Genomic DNA, 22,140 nt, shown 5'->3' with positions numbered 1-22,140 from the left:
TAATAGAATCCCAAAGAAGAAGCTAACAGGCTAACGGGCAAAGCTAACTGCGGGCTAGCACCACTTTAGCAGTACAGCCACGTTTTAGTGACAAAAATGATCTCCATTGTGTAATTGGATGTACATTATCCCTCTCTCCCTTTGTCTTTTCTATCAGCGGAGTATTTACTCTCACGGACAATTAATGAGTAAAAAAAACGATATGCTATGACACTATGACAGGCGCTTATGGCCTCTAGGGGCATGAGTTACTTCTGCTTTAAAATTTATGTGGACAAAAAGCATTTTATTTCAAGTAGATTAATATTTGTTATTTAATGTATTATCTAATTTAAGTGCAATGATATGATTTTTCTTATTTTAAGTGCAAAATACTGACCAGCCCTTTCATTGTAGACAGCCTAAGGCACACCTGTGCAATATTCATACTGGTGGGATGGATTGAAGGAGAAGTGCTCACTAACAGATTTTGACAGATTTGTGAACAATATTTGGGAAAAAATGGGGTATACTGTAGTCTATAAAAAAAGTGTTTTTTTGTTTGTTTTGTTTTGTTTTTAAATGAGAGCAAAAACAAAAGTGTAATTTTTTGTTGAGTATTATTGTATCTCCCCTTCAGAAAAGCATTCAGTTTCTGCACTAGCCACATGAGGGGAGTAGAGATGACGCTAAATGCTGATTACAAAATATCAAAATGTAAATCATTATTTTAATGTTCATTATCATTATCACACCAGTTATAAGAGTCAAGACTTTAGATAAAGTAAAGAAGATAAGTAAACAACCCTCTACATGACTATAACAAAACCCCATCATAGCCTACGCGCACTTCCCAGTCTACGTCTCCTCCTGTGCCTCTCAGCAGCACACTCCCTGTTCCTCTATAAGTTTAAGAAAAACCCCAAAGCTCCGCCCGTTTCACGTCTGGCCCAGCCACAATTCGGACAGACGCATACCAACATTCTTCGACTGCCGCATGGACAAAGCAGATGAGTAAAACAAAGTCAGAAGCAGCGGAGCTAAAAGTGAGGAACTTCTGTTTGTTTTTGTGAACACACCCAGGTTTCACCGGGATCACACTTTGAGCCTGCCTGCCACGGACGCGCGTTACCTCCATAGTTCAGGTGAGAATGTCTGCGAACTATTTGTAGTTGCAGTGCGAGTGATAGGTAAGTTTTGGTAAAGGCTTTTGATGTTTACAGGCAAAGGTAACTCCAGTGTTTACATACGGCTGTCACATGCTTGGTGGCTTGATAACAAAGTTGATTTATCAGAGCACACCGAAAAAAGGTCTGTCTGAGAAAACCTTTTAAAGTGACTATTATGAATATACTGCACTTCCTGACTGATCTGAAACCAACTGTTCACATTGAAGACTTGCAGCACGTGTCTGAACTTGCAGAATTTCTCATTTTAGATGCATCACAAACTAGATTTTACAAACTACTGCTTATGTTTTATCAACTATTGATACAAAAATATGGCATTATGAGAATAAAAGTTGTTTTTGTATCATTCACTAATGGTAAATGGACCCAACTTATACAGCACTACCTTCAATATCTTTAACACTGTATTTGAGTGTTTTCTCCTGTGTTGTGAAGGTTATTTAGTAGTTTTATGTGTTCATACCTTGTTTCAGCCATCAGATGCTGTCCTTTTTTTTTTTCAACCCCAGGATGCTGAACCCTCTGAGATTCCTAACCCTTTCACATACATTATTCTGTTTGTAAATGACAGTGAAAGATATTCAGCAGCTGCCCGTTCATGTCATACTGTAAATACCTGTTTTATTTGCATAAGCCCATTTAGTTTTCTCCAATCAAGGAAACAGAATGATGATGAAGTTATGCTGAGTTTAAATTATTATTATTATTACTGATCTTAATAAAGCCAACTCGAATAGAAGAGAAAGAAAAGTGAATTTCAGGATGTATGAAATTGAAATGGGAAAGCCATGCAGGAACAGGCAACATGCCAAGGTACTTCATATTGAATTTGGTCTCACTTTTAGAACGAGAGACACATTGTTTCCATGTTGACACTTTTATTACATAAATGGAGCCCCTCAGCTGCAAAAGCAGAAACTGTCGGCTGGTTAAACGGAGCCTTTTTCCACAGTGAATAGCATTTAACTGAATCCGCAAAGAATTGGCAGAATTTAAATTACTAGGTCTGGATCTAGTTTGACTTGGTTGGGTGTAACCTAATAAGGAAAAGACTCTTTTTTTTTTTTTTACTGCAGGGTATCACAACAAACACACTTTATACTGTGTATCAAGTGTTGCATACATTTCCATAGGATGCCATTAGGAGGGGGCAACAAGTGTGGTCGCTGCCAGAAGACGGTCTACTTTGCAGAAGAGGTGTTGTGTGATGGGCGGAGCTTCCACAAGTCCTGCTTCCTGTGCAGTGAGTAAACTTGTTGCTGTTTCCTGTCATTGTTCGAATCGAACTTTTAACCTTTTAATACCAGTATAATAATATGAAGTTGCGTTCCATTGAGTGAACCAAAATACTGACAAAAACACTCCCATGTTGCTCTTGTAAACTGAAATATTGAAAGTATTTGGGCGAACTGCTTATCTGCTATCAAGCATTCCAACGGAGGTTGACATCAGATGACATCATTTTCATTTCTGCTCCATAAAAGGCAACAGTTAGGAGGAAATCAAAACAAATGTGTTCAAAGGCAGGCACTCCACCATGAATAACATGATGAGAAATACTGTGGTGATTTCTATTTTACAGTGGTCTGTCGGAAAGGTTTGGACAGCACCACTGTGGCAGTTCATGAGGATGAGGTGTACTGCAAGGCCTGCTATGGAAAGAAGTATGGTCCAAAGGGCTATGGTTACGGCCAGGGAGCAGGCACTCTCAGCATGGACAAAGGGGAGCACCTGGGGATGACGCATGAAGAGTAGGTATCCACAGATATTTACTATTATGGATGACTGAAGTACTTTTCAACATAGTTTTTATTTTATTTTTTTTCCTGTCAGACCCGGTCCCCATCGTGCCACCACAAACACAAATCCATCTAAATTTGCACAGAAGTTTGGAGGAGCAGACAAATGCCCTCGCTGCGGTAAAGCTGTCTACGCGGCTGAGAAAGTCATAGGAGCTGGTAGTGTAAGTGATTCCTGTCTCAATAAAAAAGCAGTACGGGATTATCCAACATTAAACACACAGCAGCACATTGAAACGTTTGGTGTTTTGTTCCTAGTCATGGCATAAGAGTGGATGTTTCCGTTGTGCTACATGTGGGAAAGGCCTGGAGTCCACCACACTAGCGGACAAAGATGGAGAGATCTACTGCAAAGGTGACAAAAACTGGAATTATTTTACACCAAAAAATGTTGTGTTATTTATTGCTGATTTTATTGTGGAAAACATACCAAGTCTATCTGATTGGCTGATTATGCTGATTTTGAAAGGTTGACACTTGTTCACCCTGACCGAGACATAGGTAAAAGAGGTCTACATTTGGTTGACACTATGTCAAATTTCACCGTGTTTGGACAGTTTTTGTTAAAATAATTGTTTCAGAAAATAAAGTAGTTTGTCAGGTTGTAAAAGAGAATGAGGTCGTAGAATGAAAAAGCTTAAGAACTGGCAGAGGTGGGTATGTAGCCTACTTAGAGTTACATGTACTTTGGTAACATTTAGAAGTAACTGTACTTTTGCAAGTTTTTACAGTTTTACTTGATACTTGAGTAATATTAAAATGAACTATCTGTACTTTTACTTGAGTAAAAAGCAGTAACTTGTGCCCCGTGAGTACTGAAACATGAATCAAACTTGTATGCTCAGTTACTCACAGTACTCAAGTAACGTTTCTCCCAGTACTTGTTTACTCTTACTTGAGTAAACAAGTTATATTATACTTCTACTTGAGTAAAGCCTTTTTAAAGTAACGTTACTCTTATCTCTACTCTACCCACCTCTGGGAACTGGCAAGAGGATCGTACACCTGGCTCGCAAAAGTCAATTTATTTAGAGTTTATAAAATAGGCTAAATTGACCTACACACAAGATGAAAACAGTAGTACATTTTACATTACATAAAGGAATTGAATCACATAATAGATGCTAATGATAAAGGTAGTTAGGTTACACCATAGCTTACCTGTCCATGTAAATATCATTCCTTACACGTAAATGCTAATTTATCACACATGTATCTTGCATCTTGTGTTTAGTGTGTATTTTTGCAGACCACAACAGTAATGATTTGTGTGTTGACCTGTTTGGCGTCTTCCCATAGGGTGCTATGCCAAAAGCTTCGGTCCTAAAGGCTTTGGATATGGCCAAGGAGCCGGGGCTTTGGCGTATACCCAGTAGATGGCAGCAGAGAGTGGATGGACGACAGAGGATTTCAACAAACCTGCACTGCAGATTTTGTCCGGAAGAGGGCAGGCTCATATAATAAATAAATACTACAATATTTTTACAGAATTGATATTTTTCATAATATTGACAGCCGATACTACAGTATTATAGACAAAAATATATTTTGTCTCCTTAAGAGGCTATATGTTGTTATCAAAATAAACAAACGCTGAACTTAAAGTCTTCCTTTTACCAATTTTGGCTTCATGACTTGCATGGGATACATTTTAATTATGGCATTATTATATAAGTATCTGTGGGTGAAACTTCCCTTCGTGTAGTTAATGAGGAACGCGGAAGTGGAGATGTGAGAAACTGTTAAAAGTTTCAAGAAATGACATAAGCTCATTGTCTTCATACCTGTCATAACATCTCGGTGACACATGGGCATATGCAGTGCAGTAGGGCACCAGCAAACAACTCCACCCTCAAAACTATCCAACAAATTCACACCAGAGTTATGCACCTGTAGAGGCAATCCTTTTATAACATCCTTTTGATTCTTTCATGCCAACCCTGCCTTAAATACTTTCTGGAGCCTCAGGTTATAAGAGCAAACGTGTAGCCTAATTTAATAAATATTTAACTAAAGGCGATGGAGCATGGTCTGCATGTCTTATAGGAGGATGTCACATGTACAATAGAGTCAGAATCTGGTGGATCTTGGTTGAATAAAAAGGTCAAAGTTGCAGCCTCAACACTTGAATGTGTAACAGCCAGCACAAGTATTTATCCACAGAATAATTTAACTTTACATAATTAGGGGGGGAAAGCTTACAGCACAGTTGTATAATATGCCTATTTATTTATTTTCCTATTTAATACTGTACATGGTTTTAAAAAACATAGATACACATACATAAAAGTGCTAAAACATAACCATTCAGTCAATCACAAATGTATCCATTCAACTAGATGCAGAAACAAAGTGACCAGTAATAAAATAATACAAATACAATTTCTAAAGAGAGATGTGCATAAATGTAAGTTAGAGGAGATTATCCTCGCAGCTCCACAACCTTCATGTTAAGAAATACAATGTTCAAAAGTCTCTGCCAGAGAGGTCAACATGCAATGTAATAAAAAAAAAAATCCATGACATTAAAGATTCCTGGTAGAGGGACATCAAAAATAGGCACTTCAAGTTCAGGGTCTGAGACTGCTGAAAGTTGTTCAATCCACTTTGACTATGCAGGGTCCAGCGGCAATAGTCTTCTTTTTTCTAATGGATTTCTTTGGCCATTCTGTAAGACAACAAGACAACAAAGTGTAATTATAAATGATCTCATACAATTGTATATCGTAATGGTATGGCTGTCACATTTTGCAGATGGTGTCAAACACAACGACATCTGAAGTGTGTTACTATGGCTCCAAGTTAATTTCAGTGCCTGACCATGGCATGTCACTTAAGGAAGGCCTGGATTCCAGGACTGTGAGCTCATAGTTCAGTTATGAATATTTGAGATTTGGCTTACTACAATAAATAGTGCTGTTGTTGCCATGTGAAAGTAATTGGCTGATAAGGATGGATGAACTCTTTTCCCCTTTCCCCTGAAATGTCATTGTACATTTTATTTTAGAGCGAATCCTTTTAGAAATATCCACAAGCGAAGTAGGTTTAAAAATACTTGCCTGCCTGAGGAGGGAGAGGCAAGCAGATGTTTTTTGAAAGTTCAGGTTGCACCGTAGATGAATGATATCAAGGAGTCAAAGCATACATATTAGGTTCAGCTTGTGGACATTTTACTTGTGTGGGTCATATTTCTCCCAAATATCTATCATTTCACTCCATTCAGTCAATACTGGAATTATTTTAGCACAAACGACCTACATTGAGTCAAATGAGGCTTTTATATGACCAACAAATAAAAGTAGCACAACAAACAACGGTGTGTGTAATCACAGGCACTTTCCCCTTGAAGACAAAAGCTATGAAAATGACAATAGCCGTTTTGTTGTTTACATGGTCACAGACCAGTAAGTTGTACTCACTTTGTCCTTCAGAGCTCTTGGTCCCAGGTCCTCAGGTGTGCTGTGGACAGGTGCCTGTTCTTCCCCGTCTGCACAGCCTGAAGGTTTTTGAACCGCACCAAAGCCAGGGCAATCTCTGCGTTCCAAGCGGTTCCTTCTTGTGAACATCTGAAGTCTATCTCTTTACCAGTGGCCATAACCACTGTGAAATACACCAGTCCTCGTTTGTACTCCACGCAATCCACGGTGGTCATGCGCTCAAAGCGCAGCTCTTTCGCTCTGGAGCCCCAAGCCACGCAAGGAGCATCATTGTGCTCGTTTCCGCTGCCTTTGCAGTCGTGGAGACGCAGACCTTCTTCTGTCAGGACACAGCGTTTCTTCTTCCACAGCTGGAGGAGCCCGCTGCTGCGCTTCTCCAACATCCCATCGCGCATCACTTTAGCTGGTAAAGACATGGCGACGGGTGGCGCATAAACCAGTAGACAAGTCATTTATCTCACGGTCCATTAACTAGTCTACACATCGCAGTGATGAAATGGTCTATTTGCTGCCTATGTTTTGAATACTCATGTGGTACACGCAGTGTGGAGTCGACAGGCTGGTCTGCCTGGATATGTTAGAACATGCCCGGCTCCTCTAGAGGACCTTTCCCCTTTCTGCCCCCGCCTCTCAGTGACGGCACCAGATCTAAGCTGTTTATTAGACAATGAATGAATGAGGATGTGCGACAACGGTTGCTTCTGTTTGGCTGGAAACACCCTGTGTTTTGATACAGGAAACCCTTGTTGGCTTTAAAACATTTGACTCACAGTAAACAATGCAAATAATTATAACAGTCTGGCTAGTATGGCTTTCTTTTCTTTTATTTGACCTCTAAACGAGTGCTTACACACGTCCATACCAAAATAAAATGTAGGCTATAATAATAACGGTGAAACCCATGATTTAATAGTGCCCAGACAGTTTTATTGTAGGCCGGTGCTTACTTTCAGACCAACTGATAACCACAAGGCCCACACATGGGGGGGTGGGGGCTCCACTCAATTTAGAACTTAAACCAAGACATCCTGCTTTCTGTTGTGTGAACTTTACCTGCCGTAAAATAATGAGGAGCATGAGCCTTAGGCATGCACACACAAACATCCACCCACGCACGCTCATAGCTCCACACACAGAGCTGCACACCCAGCACCGGTCATTCACACACTACTGTTTTAGACTGGCATATGCTGTTCAGCGCATATCTGGAGTCAGTGTGTGGTTACAAGGCTCAGTGCAGGTCAGGGATAAAAGGGCCGATTGTATGAGCACTTCTCCTGTTACTGTGGAAAGCCCCGGAGACAGCCACGCCACATGAGTCAGCACAGCAAGAAGGACAGACAGACAGACAGACAGACAGACAGACAGACAGACAGACAGACAGACAGACAGACAGACAGACAGACAGACAGACAGACAGACAGACAGACAGAGGTGGGGGTTTAGCAGTGTGGACGGGGCAGTAAAGATAAAGTAGTGCTCCCTATAGGCTACATCACTTTAACAAAGCAGTGCCGGAGAATGGAAAGTTACACTTGTCACATGATGTTTAATTGGTCAAAGACGTCTTTGTTCTACTGGCACAATAACACTACATTTGTCCATTCGTAAAATATAACTACTAGACCCTAAGAGCCATTTGTAGAACTGGTTTGAAGCTTTGCGACAAAAGTAGCCAACTATTAGCTCATATAAATATATGTGTATGCATTTATTTATTTATTTTAACGATGTTCAAAATACAATATGAAGTGTCGCTCACTCAGACCATATCAACTTTGCAAACCTATTACTTTACTTTAGTGACCTCTTGTGGCCACTTTGAAATCACATGCAGAATTTCATTAGCCACAAACAAAATAGTCTTGTTCAATATAAAATGTTATTATCAGCGAATTTTGCATAAAAAAATCTTTATCCATAGTTGTATTCAATGTCGAAAACAATGGATCAAAACCAATTTGTAAATGCTGTATGTTTTAGTTGTGCCACCAGAGGGCGTCTGAATGCAAGTCTTCTTTCTTCATTCTTTCATACATAAAGGTACTCATGAATTCTTATTTTACTCAGACAAAACAAACCCTAAACTAAATTGAGAAAGAAATCACACAAAGATAATGATACTACGTTTAACATTATTATTAATTATTAACATAACAACAATATATATATATAACATAACAACAATATATATATATATATATATATATATATATATATATATATATATATATATACATACATATATATATATATATATATATATATATATATATATATATATATATATATTATTAACATATTAAACATTTTAAATGCTGCAACATTTTGCAACACTTTGCAAATTAAGTCAACTTGTTTATGTTCATGACATAAATGATCTATTATTTGATGAAGTAAACATTTAACTTAATCAAATTAAATATGATTCAGTGTTAATTTCGTAGATGAAAATATTCAGTCTTAATTTTAGTCAAAGTGATATTTTCAACGACTAAAATTGGACTAAAACTAAATTAAAAGTTTTTCCATCCAGATATTTTAGTCGACTAAAATAAGACTAAATAAAAATAAAGAGGAGAGACTGAAATCATCCAAACTTAAAAATTAACACTGTCTTCATTGCCACATCACGTCATTCCATTAATCAATTGCACGTAGGAGGCATTTCCATTACCTGCACTGTCAGACTCTCATCTATTGCTTGTTTTGGCACATTCTAATTGTCTGAAAATCACGTATCACTGGCCACTCTGTCATGGCCATCCAACCATGCAGGTCCAGGCTCTGACTCTTTGCCCGTGGCTTTATCATAAATGTCGGTGAACAACTGGACAGAGTGAGATTATGAAGCTGGAGAGAAGGGGATGCTAACAATAGCCCCAGTGACAATGGAGAGATTGGCTCATGGGTGGTGCAGTTAAAAAGGGGAACCCAAATCACCAGTGGCATCTTGCTTTGCTCATTCTGAGAAAAACACTGTCCTAACGCTCTGCAAGAACAGGTAAGTTGCTTATTGGGATTTAATATTTGAAAATCTTTGCTGGTGGATCAAATAATTTTAGGTGAGGTTTTTTTTTTTTTTTTCGTTTTAGTACTGGTACTTTTTTAAAGATAAACAAGTAATCAATATCCAATAGAAAGTTTTTGTAATAATTTGGCAGTTTACACATGATGTTAGACATGACTCATTTATTTAAGTAATGTCTCGTCACACCTTGTGACTGCATCCAGGCATAAAGAGAGCAAGCTCCATGGCTGTATTGCATTTGTTATGTAAATCATTTTTTGCTTCTTAAACCAGATTTAAAACATGTTTTGAGAAAACATTTTTACAACGTATTTTTGATGCAGAAAACAAATAACTTTCCTTCTAATTAGTAATATATAACGGTTCAGATCTGGAGCCAGCGTTAAAATTCCAGGCTGACGAGAACTTTCCAACTCACCTGTTAACTTTTGCTTTTTGACCATTGCCAAGTTGGCCACAGCACAGAGGCTCCGGAGCATCTGAGTTAGCGCTGTAAGAGCTGAGATAAATCCCTGGTCCAGGCCCAGGGTACCCCAGAGCACAATCATCTTCACACAGCTGTCCATCAGATGTCTCGCGTCTATTTGGGGAGACAGCCCACTCTAAATTCCACCCCCCGAGATAATCCCACGCAAAAGATGGGGATGTGCAAACTGCAGAGATGGACGAGGGAGGCTATCAGTGAGGAATGTTTCTAATCCATGGCAGCCGCTTGTAGCCCTGTTGTGAGCGGTGATCTTGTGTGAGACATTAGCCTGAATTGTACTGGGACCATATGTTAAAACAGATAAAGAGGCGAGGAAGAGTGAGGAGAGAAATAGATGTGAGGGGGAGTTTGCCATGATGATGTGGTAAAGGTCAAATGAGCACGAGGTGAAATAAGGTGATGATAATACTAAACAATGGTGGTGACTAGGTGGTTCACGAGTTAACAGACAATCCATCGTCTTACATGTGGTAAGACGTGAACCATTCAGACCCCAGAGTATACTAAGTCTGGATAAATGCTGATATGCCAACAGTTGTTTTATCCTAAGTGTTTGATATTTATTTTAAGATTATAAGATATGGTCTTTTAACATAGAATCCATGAAAACATAGTCTTTTTTTCAGGCACTATATCTTAATTTGGGCCTAAATGAATTGTTTAAAGCAGACTTCATCATAAGTGTATACAGGGCACTCTTGTAAAAGAGCTTGTTGATCTTAATGAGATTTTTCCTGGTTAAATAAAGGTTTGAATGAATGAACAATATAAATTATGCTTTGCAGACGCCTCACCGACAGGATGCCAGAACATGTGTAAGTGATCAGCCATTGTGTTTTTATATTGACACTGTACGTAACCCAAACACCTTCAAATGTCTTGAGCCTATTCTTTATTTCTGTTATAGGCCAGAGGTAAAGAAACTCATTTGCATTTTTGGAGCATCTTCAAATAAATATTTGCATTCTGAAAACATGTGAGTTTGTCCTCTCACAGAGAAAACCAAAGATCTCAGCATCGCGGAAGCTGATGCTCAAGGTATTACACATTTGAGTTTTGAACCGCATGGGAGCATGAAATGCTGAACAATACATATCAGTATGAGTGTAATAAAAAGTTCGTTATACATATTAGCTTAGTGTCTAAAATACTTTGGTGACTGTGCAGAGTTTGATGGTGGCCAAAGCCAAAGAGGAGCTGGAGCAGGAGGTGCTGGTGAAAGAGGAGGAGAAGGAGAAGTATCTGTCAGAGAGAGCTCCTCCCCTGAACACGAGCAGCTTCGGTCTGGCTCAACTGCAGGTAGACCCAATGATAATGATAAAAGAAGCGGGTGAAAACATGTTGTCAGATGTCCTTACATGCATTGTAGTGACAGGGATGAGAGCTATTTTCAGAAAGGTAACTCCTTGCAAAACAGAGTGGTATAAATGTATATGTTTGTCTACTTTGGGTTAGCGCTCATTTAGAAGCACTCGAGTTTTGCTTTTATCCTATTGTAGTTCTAATTTAACCCTTGTTTATTCCTGTTTCAATCCTATTTTAGACCTGGTTTAGATCCAGTGATGCTCAAAAAAGAGGTTTGAAATGAACTCCTCTAAAACTTAGTTCACGTTGGTAGTACTTCCCCTCTACTCATTAGGATCTGTGCAGAGAGCTTCACTCCAAGATTGACGTGGTGGATGAGGAACGCTATGACATTGAAGCCAAAGTCATGCTTAACACACGCGAGGTATGCGACATGTCGTCAGTGCACTATTGCAGAGCATTTTAGCCACATCGTGTAAATGCCTCTCACTGCTCACAGATTAAAGACCTGAACATCAAGGTTTTGGATCTGAGGGGGAAATTCAAGCGGCCAAGCCTGAGACGTGTCCGCGTGTCAGCTGACGCCATCCTCCGCTCTCTGCTTGGCTCCAAACATAAAGTGTCCATGGACCTCCGAGCCAACCTCAAGTCTGTCAAGAAGGAGGACACAGAAAAGGTCAGTAGTAGCAAGAGCAGACCTTGTTACGACCATGTTGAAATGTGTAATAATGATAGAACTTATGCCTTTTTATTTAGTGCCTTTGTAGAGACTATCTTAAATGATTCACCAACCTCTGCCCCGGGACAGATGCACAACACATGTACTAAACTTTCAGACTAATCATGTATGATATAATCAAGCATAATACATTTATACACCAGCGCGCATTGGAATTAGGGCTGCAGAATAAATTGCAATCACTAGCGATTCAGTCTTTTAATGTTCCTGGACATAAGATAAAATATGCGCTGTGAACTGAATCTTGATTTTGTAAGATAAATCACAAATATAATTTAAATAGAACTTTTTTCCAAAATTGTGCAGCTCTATTTGAATTTGAAGTGGGTCCAGGCGTGTTATGCACTGGGCACCTGAAAGTGTTTATGAGTTTGAGAAAGGTGTGTTAAAGATACACACTGGGCTACAGTGTGGCCTCTGTGTGCGGACACTGGACAAAGATCTCTTTGTATGAAGCTTTTTAGTCCTCGTCCTGGTTGCTTCACTGGACAGTGTCCGTGACAGCACAAAATTGGAAGAGTACCTCATTAGTACAATACACACCGGGTAATAGATCAGTGTTTTAGACTATGTGAATAAATCTAACACACTCTCTGTGCTGTGCTTTTGGAGCAGAAGAGGCCCGTGGAGGACAGTGACTGGAGGAAGAATGTGGAGGCCATGTCTGGGATGGAGGGCAGGAAGAAGATGTTTGATGCTGCGAAAGGGACTGTGCAGTGAAGCCGCTAACATATAATTGTGTCACAAACAATAACATATTAGTTTACTACAGTATCAAGATGCCATCTTTCTCCATGTGTAATGATTATAAAAGCAATATAGCAATTGATTTTATTATATTAAAAAACTGACTTGTGTATTAGACTTAATGTTTGTCCAGTATGGCAGCTTTAAACACAAATTGCAGCTAAGATTGTATTAAAATTAAGTCGTGGTATTTGCTTTTACGTGTTGTCTTGAAATTTTGCAATAATAAACTTGTGTGGGGTAAAACATTTGAATAGTTCTTTTGGATATGGAGTTGCATTATTGAAATGGCATCAGTTGTGCTACATATTTTTATTGACCTTTTTCCTTGTATGGGCAAAAACGTGAATGCAGTCAAATGTAAAATGGGATTAAGGGAGAGATGGGACATTTTTGGGAGATAAAGCCACATAAAAGACAATAATAATTTAGCACAGTGCCAGGTTAATAATTAGCCAATAAATGTAAAATGATATCATTATACTGCATTACACCCTGTTCATCCCACACATCCCACACTTGGAACTGTCTGTATTTAAGTATCACAGATCAAAAGATATTGTTCCACTGAAGTCAGTGTCTGGCTGTAAAATTGTTTTGCATGATCATAAAATGGCGCTTTCGCTTATCATTGAATCCAAATGAAGGTAGTCGTCATCCTCTTTGTCCTTTGTCTCACTGTGAATTAATGGTGAAAATAACGTGTGATCTCAGATGTAATGTAGAGGGGTCAGAGTCCAGTAGATACAGCTGACTGCAGGTGAAGGGCGTAGTCCTCTCTCTTACACCAGAATCCAACTGTACAGAGAGAAAGCATTAAATGAACAGTGTTGTTTCCACTTCCATGTTCCTATTTCGACTCAACCATCAAGACTTTTATTGTTACATCACTGCTAAATAAAATCTCACGTGGACACTTCTATCAGACTAATTTGAAGTTCAATAAAATTCAGGTTTATAGTCAAGAGATCAACTTTATTATATATATATATATTTTTTTTTTAGTGTGTCCAAAGTAAAAACTGCAGTATCCTACTAAACCCTAACTGTGAGCCAATTGTGTACATGCAAAACAAAAAAAGGTTATACTTTTTGATAAATGACCTTTTAGTCCTGGTAAAGCAGCCATGTTACTGTTTCATTAGCAAAGCTGGCTAGCATGTAAATCTTCCCCATACACACACACATAGGGGCGTACATGTTTCACTGTATAATCTGAGTTCCCTTGTTGGTGCGCGCAGGTGAGGCGCTTACCTGGACTCTGCGGTCACGTGACTCAGCGGTAAACGCTGGGGTAAAGGTGCACCAGTCATTTTACTGCCGCCTTCAAAGTGCCACTCGACTTTCTGTTTGGTCTTTGGGCTTTTTTCCTGCAACTGGTTTCTACCTTCCAGGCTGCTGCAGCGGTGTACAATTTCAAAAATGTCCATCAGTCGGAGAAATTGGTCTGCCTTGTCCAAGTAAGCTTTATTTGTTCAGAGATTTACAGAGGTAACTTGCTTGTATCCGCTAACGTTTGGACCAACAGGATCAGTTTGACTATGAAGCTTTGTAAGCTCTGGTATGCTTTGTTGTTGTTGGTGTTGTTGTTGTGAAGCTGGGTTATATTGACTCTGTTACCTTGTTATTACTTTTTGCAATAGCCCATAAAGACTTGAAAAGACTTGAAAATAAGCTGTAGTTAAACTAGTAGAGCAGGTTTGGTATCACCGTTATGACCATAATCTGAGTATACTGCATCATAATGACAGGTGTGCAAAAATTAAACATTACCTCATTTCAAGGTGCGTATTTGCCTAATTCTTACAGTTACATTAACCCCTGTTTTCCATCTGCTCAGTCTGGCTCTACGCTGGACAATGGAGGATGAGGAGGAGGTGGAGAGGGAGCGGAGAAGGAGGGTCAGGGGCTCCAGCTCCACCGCTGATCCTGACAACGTCTTTGATCCAGAGCATCCCGCGCATGGAGAGACAGGGGACAGCCGCGCGACAGTCACGAGTGACCAAGGTCTCAGCAGGTCTGACCCCTTACGCTCTCTTACACAACCACCAAACATATTATTTGGCAATGTGTGCTATTCAAAAAGAGGACAAATACACTTTATGCATTGGGCACACACAGGGCGTACACAGCGCCAAACAGTGATAAGTGTTGAGTGATAAACATGACACGAACAGGAACCATGTTCGTTTTGTTTTATATCTATTACATAGGATCCACTTTAGTTCTTCCTGGGGTCTCGTTTTCATTACCCTTTAATGAATGAATAGATTTGTTCTTATTCACTTGTCTCACCTTTGATGAGGACTTTTCCCTTTTGCCTTAATTGCTCCTCATCTTCTTGGTTCTTCGGGACCAGCTGACTCCTTTTATATTAAGGTGCACATTTTTGCGATACGGTTACATGAACATACCGGGACGTTATGATATGGACACTTTCCCCCCGCGGGAGTGTGTCAAGTGTATGAATTTCAAATAGAGCCAAAACTTGACACCATTCTGGAAAGTGTGGAAAAGTGTTGACCTGAGATGAAATAGAGTCTTCAAAGACATGGTTTACTTTGGCGCAGTAACTGAATCTGACCATGCACTGGAAGGCCTTTTACGGCACATCCATCATGCACTGTCCCTGATCAAGAACAACCTCACTATTACTTTTAACCCCTGTCAGAGTCATTGCACTAAAGATAAAATATCACTTAAATGGTCACAATGAGGATGGCTCCATTGGGCCGAGTTATGTGTAATACTATAACCCCGCAGTTTAGACCTTATGTTCTGAAATGCATCTGATTATTGTACTCAGTTCTCAAACGTTAAGGCCCTTGGACGTGTTTTAAATACCGTACAATGTACAAATATTAATGTTTGCGGTGTTGCCTCCAAACAAACTCTCTTTACTCCGACAAACTACTCTCTGAATCAGCCAATGCTTACTTTGATCATACCACTCTGACAAGCCTTAATACCTGTATCAAATGCTTTTATGAGGAAATAATTCAAGTAAATAGGTTCCGCTGTGCCACATCATCTTTTGTCTGATCTGTGCATACATGTGGTCACAGTGTGGAGCAGATGCAGCTGGACTTTGTGGAGATGCTTCGGTCTCGAGACGAGAACCGAAGGATCCGACATGTGGAGACGCTGAGGAGGCAGAAGGAGGCCGTGGATGATGATGATGGTGCAGAGCCGAGAGTGGAGCTTCTGGGGGACTTGGAGGGAGATGACGGCGCAGCAAAAGCATCTCAATCTACAGTCACCTTGTCTAAACCAGAGCAGGCCACATCGAGAGTGACCTGCAGCCCGAGAAGCAGCACCAGCAGTGAGACAAGCTCCAGCAGCAAAGGCAGACAGGTAAATGCTTCAGATCACACCAAATCATAATAAGACCCTCCTTAATCAGCAACTAGATCTGTCTGCATTGGGTCTCATGTGTAAAACCTGCTAACCCCTGTATTTTACACCTTCACAAACTCTGAAATGCATTTATTTCATTCCAATCTTCTATCAAATGCTGCATAGACGTATTAATAATGTATTCTGAGAACTAGATGTTGATTGGAAAACATAAACCGCACAGTGCAATGGGAGGTGTCTTTTACCCCACACAGAGTCATGTTAATCATTGTCAAAAAATTGTTGGCATATCAACAATTTTGATATGCCAAAACGTTTCACTTCCTATTAGAATTGTCTGCGTGCCCAGAATCCATACCATTATGGATGTGAAAAGAAAATGACATTTATGTAATGTTGCTGTATTCAGAGGTGGGAAGTCAATTACTTTTCAAGTTACTTTCCACCTTCTGATTTAAGTATGCACAGATAATTCCTCCAAAAACCCTATTGGTAGACTTAACTAAAATGGGCACAAAACTGTAATGATTCTGAATGCAAATAGTAAAATGTAGAACCTTTGCATTGCCGTTTGCGTTGTGTAATTTACTTCAAATAAAGTGACCATGCAAATGAACACTAAAGCTTGATAAGAGGAACTATTCAACGCTTTGAGCTTAATCTTTTTATTGCACACCTGCGCCTACAGTGTGCTTCCAAATGAGGACAGAAGTATATAGTGTTATGCAACACAAGGAGTGGCCCTGTACAAAAGCCTGTATTCTCATATTGAGTCTTTTCCGTTTCCTTCTTTGTCAGTTTGAAAACAGAGAGTCATCGTCCAAAGACCGTGATCCCGCAGCATCAACAAACCAGACCCGCAAGTTTGTCAGGTTAATATGGTCTTAATTTTGTATGGCTGACGTATTAGGAGGGATTACTGCAAATCAAACATAATACAGATAAGCACAATTCATAACAAAAGACAGACACACCACGTTTCCGTAGGAGTTTGGCTTCAATAGATGCTGTGACAATCATTTATTTATTCAATGTACATGTACACATTCATTACTCAAGTACATGTACTTTTTATTTGAGAATATTATAATCATGTTGACACATAAAATATATGTAGTTTATTTTTTCTGGCATTTCCTTTTGTATATTTTCATAATTTAATGTTTTGTTTCTCAGTTACTCATTATTTCAAAGTAAAGTTACACTTTTTGACAAAATATTTTAGCTACCCATCCGGCATACTCTAGTTTTTACTACTCATGCTCATTCTTGTAAAAGAGGAAAAGGGAAAAAAAACATTAATAAAACACATCATTATAACAAACTTGTTGGAGCACTAGTATGCCCTATAATCTAGTCCTTATTCCTACCTGCTAGTCCAGACAGTGTTGATGTATCTTTTATTATTCCTATACTTTTCTTACCTCATGGGACAGTTTTTTGTTTTGTTTTTTTGTCTTTTGCTGTACAGCTCAGTGTCCATTTCACTCGATAAAAGTCCATCTACAAGTGGTCCTACGACTCCCCTGAGCCCTCACTCACCAGCAGCTCCGCTCTCCCCACGAGAAAACTGGTCCTCATCAAGAACCACCATAAGCCCAGTTCAGAACGGACACACTTATGAGGTACAGGCCCTTATCATTCATTTCATTTAGACTTAGACCCAGTTAAGGGTAGCTATTGGTGTTGAGATAAATCTAGCTTCTCCTTTTGAATTACTTTTGATAACCTGTGTCCACTATATTCCAATCTATGGTTCTATGGTTCCCTCTTGTGTTTAGAGCTTGACCTGCAGCTCTGCGTAGTTGATAAATACTAACTTATTGTCTTCACCCTAGACCACTGTTAATGGCTCATCTAAGTTCGAACCGACATCTAAACCTGCATTTATCAGACAGAGCTCCAGGACTGTCTCTTTCAGGGTAAAAACTAATCACACTAAACACACATATTCTATATCATTTGACTGTAATGACTGTGTATGACATATACCTAGAAATAGCTTTAACATAGAGTTTTGTCTTTGATACATTTAGTTGATGAAAAAGAAAGAGGAGGAGACTTCGCCGCTTCAAAGGAGGTTAACACTAAACTTGATGTTGTTTATTCCACATTCATACAAGAGCTAACCTTTTGTTGTTGTTGTTGTTGTAGCGCGAGTGTCAGGATTGCTACCAAGATGTTTGAAAGGAACGCAGTAAGACTAAAATAATTATTATAAGTAAGAAATGTTTAAAAACGCCAGTGTTTTTTGATCCAAAATGTTGTTGTTGTAGGACCAAAACCCGGAGGAAGAAACAGTGTCGTCATTCCAAAGAAAGTGAGTTGTAAAATTGTGTAATATTTATTCAAAAGCAGTAGCATAAGTTGTTGAAACACAAAGAATTTGGATTTCTTTTGCTATGTCTCTTACTTTTGTTTTCTCAGCTCCAGGCAAAGGCTTTCCTCCAGGTCCATTCAAGAGAAGATGGAGAGACTGGCCCAAGCGGCACAGGTTTGTACTGAGGGACTGACTGTAGAGCATCAGCACTCACCGCACACATTAACAGTAGCTCCCGTGTGTCTATGGCCGTGCAGAGGTCGGAGATGGTGCGCTCTCCGGACGTGGCCCAGAGGACGCTGTCTCTGATGGAGGAAGTGTCCCGGAAGAGAGGCCTCTTTGAGCAGCAGCAGGATCAGAGTCCCAGCAGCAAACAGGTACCATGACAACCACAGTTATCCATTTTTCCTGACAAATATTACGATTGTGATTAGATTTGCGATGTGTTTTTGGAAGCTTAAGGGGGCTGGATGCAAGTTGGCCATTTTGTACTCAATGCTGCCACCTCAGGTCATATGTGTAACTGCACCTTCTATATTAAGCTCGTGCATGACGGACCGAAGTGACACCTTTTTTAAGTGACAGTGCAGGATTTTAGAGGCAGTTGTGGTGAACAGGTCTGGGCTCATTCTACACATTAGGACATGGCTGGAACATGTAGGGGGAGGACAATACTTAATTTTAACATTTTTAAACTCCCTATAGTCCCTTCCCTTTAAAGGGACTATACAGAGTTTAAAAATGTAAAAATGTAAAAACTAAGTATTTTCCTCCCCCTACTGTCCCAATGTGTAGAATGAGCTCAGACCTATTCACGCAACTGCCTCTAAAATCCTGCACTGTCACTCAAAAGGGTGTTAATTCGGTCTGAAGTGCCGAGCATGCACAAGCTTTATATAGAAGCTGCAGTTACTCATAAGACCTGAGGTGGCAGTAGTGAGTATAAAATGACTAACTTGCATCTAGTCCCTTTAAATATTGCTCTTTTTAGTCTTGTTTTGTTTATTTTCAATCAGTTGGCGAAACGTCAAGAGAATCAACTAACCATAGTTTTAGACAATACCAAGTTGCTAAAAGGGACACGCTTGCACTTATTATCAATCAGAAATTCATTATTTGGCTTTTTCATTTCGTTTGTGTTTTTAGGATTCAAAAAACGTCAAAACTGGGATGTCTGAGCGGATCAACAAGTGGATGAACAAGATGAACCAAACTGGACCATCGCACAGCCCCTCGGTCAGTAAAGGTGGCAATGAAAGAGATTTAATGTATTTTTAGTGTAGGTTGCATGCATTTTTTGTCCATGGTTTGAGGTGAAGACTATTAAAAAAAACATATAGAATTCAATAGCATTTAGTGCTCACTAGATGGCATTAGTGCTCTTGTTATAATAGACTTAGAGGCGATTCTAGTAAACTGGTTTCCAATAATTGTGTCTTATCAGATCATTTCTTTCTGACAAAACATGTAGGATTTGAGACATGTGGACATCACCAGCAAGAAAAGCCTTTTTGAGAAGAAAGCAGAAGACTCTGGCACTAAATGAAGCTCTGGGAAGATTTGATCTGACTGGTATGATTGTCTTTACGCACTGCAGCACATTGCCATCCTCATTGTAATATTATCTGCAGTAAACCATTCATTTGATCCATTCTTGTAGATCATTGACGAGTTTTTAACCCTGGAGGAGGCGAAAAGAGACGGACTGATTGTTGCTTTGAGCTTTTATATTTTACTTCATGTGCACTCTGAACGAAAAGACACACAATGACATGAAAAGCAAAAGTTGACCAGAGAGGTGTGTGTGTGTGTCAAGCTGTGTGACTATGCTATGCAATTCAAGCACTTTAAACCGGTGAAGGTTATAATGTGATTCAAATATATAATATCATAAAGCAAGTCTTTTTTTCCAAATCCTGCTTAAGTGTCAATGCTTGTGTTGACGAAAAGCTTCCTGTTTAAAGAATAAATGTTTTATAACACCTCATTTGCTGGTATTTTGAATCTATTTTCGCCTGACTTATCTCAGTGTGTTGTGAGTGACTGCCTGTGTAGTGTCAGAGTCTTATCAAGCCGTGGTTTACCAATGCCTCCTTATTAGGGCATCCTGATAAAGAGTACAAATTATCTGTTAAGTTATTTATACCACAACAAGTGGGCAAAAGGATTGTGTCCCACCACAAAGCCCCCTTCATACTCCCAAGGACTCCAGTGAGGACTGTTGACTGCTTCAAGATCCAGCTTTATTCTTCTGCTTTCTGGTAAGTGTTCCTGAAATGTCTTAAATGTTACTTATTTCAAAGTAGCTCTTTATGCCCCTGCCTCTGTAACATCAGTTAACAAATGTGTTTCTTTTGTTTGGCCAAAGAACAGCCCAGAACCATGTCAGACACCGAGGAAGTGGTGGAGGAGTACGAGGAAGAGTGAGTCCCTGCCGTTTCTATCACTGTCGTTACAATACACCGTTTTTTTCCAATCTTGTAACCTGTAATTATGACTAACCTTTTCCAAATGTAGCTTGCCATTTTTCTGAACCACAAGTGAATCAGTTGAGTGATTGTAGCTTGTTGTCCCTGTAGGAAATTTGCCAAGTGCATTTGACCCATACTTGTTAGGAGCCTTTAGCGTTACTGTTACCAATGCAACTCTTCAGTGGCGCTTATGGCCTCTAGGGGCATGAGTTACTTAGTTCTGCTTTAATGTTCAGATCTAGGTATAATAATAAGCACTAAACTCAAGAGCTTGTGAGAGAAAACCAGTCTCCAAGATAGAAATGTACCTGCATTTGGCTCAGGTTAAAGTGAAGTGCTGAATACAGCACCGTGGTTACAAGTTGGCACAGACTTTTATCACTGTGACAGGCTGGTTTGTTGGTTTATCACAGAATGGAAAAGTAATGTATGCATGTTTGCTTTTTTTTTTTTTTTTTTACAGGGAGGTGGAAGGTGAGACATGCACTCTTCAAACTGACATACACCAAGATTAAATCTCTGAGAGACCATTGGAGGCTGTTAAAAAATGTCAAGTACAAACTCGGTTTACTGTTTATTCTGGATTACATAAGCAGTTCTCATGGCTTTGATGGAAATTAATTAAGTACTATTCAAGTCGTAAGCTTCTGAGCCTGTAAATCCACAGCACAATATGCTGTCTGCGCTGTAAGGAATAACCGGTAGATCACATATCATGTTTCTATAACCTCTGAGAACGAAAGTGTAAACTAGTCTTGTGTTACAACACTTTTCCCTGTTTGATTCAACACGACTGAAATAATGTTTTGTTTTCTTGGCTGCATCTGACTGTGATGAAGAAGAGGCAGCTGAAGGTAGGGGTCAACAGTAACAAAAAGACCAACTATTCAAAATGCACTGAAATGAAACATGAGCAAAGCAACAAAAAACAAAAAAATTAAGAGCTTAGTTAAGGACAATTTAAAATGAATTTTCTAACATACTCAACCTGGGCATGGATGATGTAGTAAATGCTTGGAAAGTGACTTCACACTCCAATAACAGGAGATTCCAAGTGTGATAAAATATTCTCTTTGAATGCAGTGTATGCAGTTACCAACATCTGTACGCAAAATTTATAGCTTTGCTGTTTGCCGTTGTCAGACTTACCAATAAGACTGTGTGTCTCAGTCTTGGCTCAGTCTTCCTTGTGTTTTGTCAACAGAGGATCAGGAGGTAGAGGAGGAGGAGGAGCACCAGGAAGAGGAAGGTAGGACAGCTTGGGAGAGACTGCTTACG

At 39.5% G+C, this 22,140-nt stretch overlaps 4 protein-coding genes across 4 annotated transcripts; 3 read left to right on the top strand and 1 right to left on the bottom strand.

The window, feature by feature from the left end:
- Positions 1–917: 917 nt before the first annotated feature.
- csrp1a (cysteine and glycine-rich protein 1a) lies at positions 918–4,572 on the top strand. The gene is made up of 6 exons (XM_079559088.1): positions 918–1,124; positions 2,303–2,412; positions 2,752–2,920; positions 3,003–3,132; positions 3,227–3,323; positions 4,268–4,572. Exons 2-6 carry the CDS (start codon positions 2,304–2,306, stop codon positions 4,342–4,344), a joined length of 582 nt encoding a protein of 193 aa, XP_079415214.1. The 5' UTR covers positions 918–1,124; position 2,303; the 3' UTR covers positions 4,345–4,572.
- A 635-nt stretch (positions 4,573–5,207) lies between these two features.
- phlda3 (pleckstrin homology-like domain, family A, member 3) lies at positions 5,208–7,095 on the bottom strand. Its single transcript, XM_079557923.1, has 2 exons — positions 6,388–7,095; positions 5,208–5,636 (listed from the first exon to the last, which is right to left on the bottom strand). Exon 1 carries the CDS (start codon positions 6,855–6,857, stop codon positions 6,396–6,398), a length of 462 nt encoding a protein of 153 aa, XP_079414049.1. The 5' UTR covers positions 6,858–7,095; the 3' UTR covers positions 5,208–5,636; positions 6,388–6,395.
- Positions 7,096–10,920: 3,825 nt separating this feature from the next.
- Positions 10,921–12,783, top strand: tnni1a (troponin I type 1a (skeletal, slow)). Its single transcript, XM_079559122.1, has 5 exons — positions 10,921–10,961; positions 11,091–11,222; positions 11,563–11,652; positions 11,728–11,904; positions 12,583–12,783. Exons 1-5 carry the CDS (start codon positions 10,953–10,955, stop codon positions 12,685–12,687), a joined length of 513 nt encoding a protein of 170 aa, XP_079415248.1. The 5' UTR covers positions 10,921–10,952; the 3' UTR covers positions 12,688–12,783.
- Positions 12,784–14,136: 1,353 nt separating this feature from the next.
- lad1 (ladinin) lies at positions 14,137–20,185 on the top strand (the record flags this gene model as incomplete). The annotated part of the gene is made up of 14 exons (XM_079559105.1): positions 14,137–14,174; positions 14,555–14,731; positions 15,780–16,068; positions 16,870–16,943; positions 17,543–17,696; positions 17,910–17,993; positions 18,108–18,151; positions 18,226–18,268; positions 18,348–18,391; positions 18,499–18,565; positions 18,649–18,768; positions 19,538–19,627; positions 19,863–19,963; positions 20,052–20,185. The coding sequence occupies 13 exons, from the start codon at positions 14,137–14,139 to the stop codon at positions 19,935–19,937; spliced, it is 1,299 nt and encodes a 432-aa protein (XP_079415231.1). The 3' UTR covers positions 19,938–19,963; positions 20,052–20,185.
- Between the last annotated feature and the right edge of the window lie 1,955 nt (positions 20,186–22,140).

Source organism: Gobius niger, assembly GCF_951799975.1.
Source record: "Gobius niger genome assembly, chromosome: 6".
Taxonomy (NCBI): domain Eukaryota; kingdom Metazoa; phylum Chordata; class Actinopteri; order Gobiiformes; family Gobiidae; genus Gobius; species Gobius niger.
This window is presented reverse-complemented; position numbering and strand designations above follow the sequence as displayed.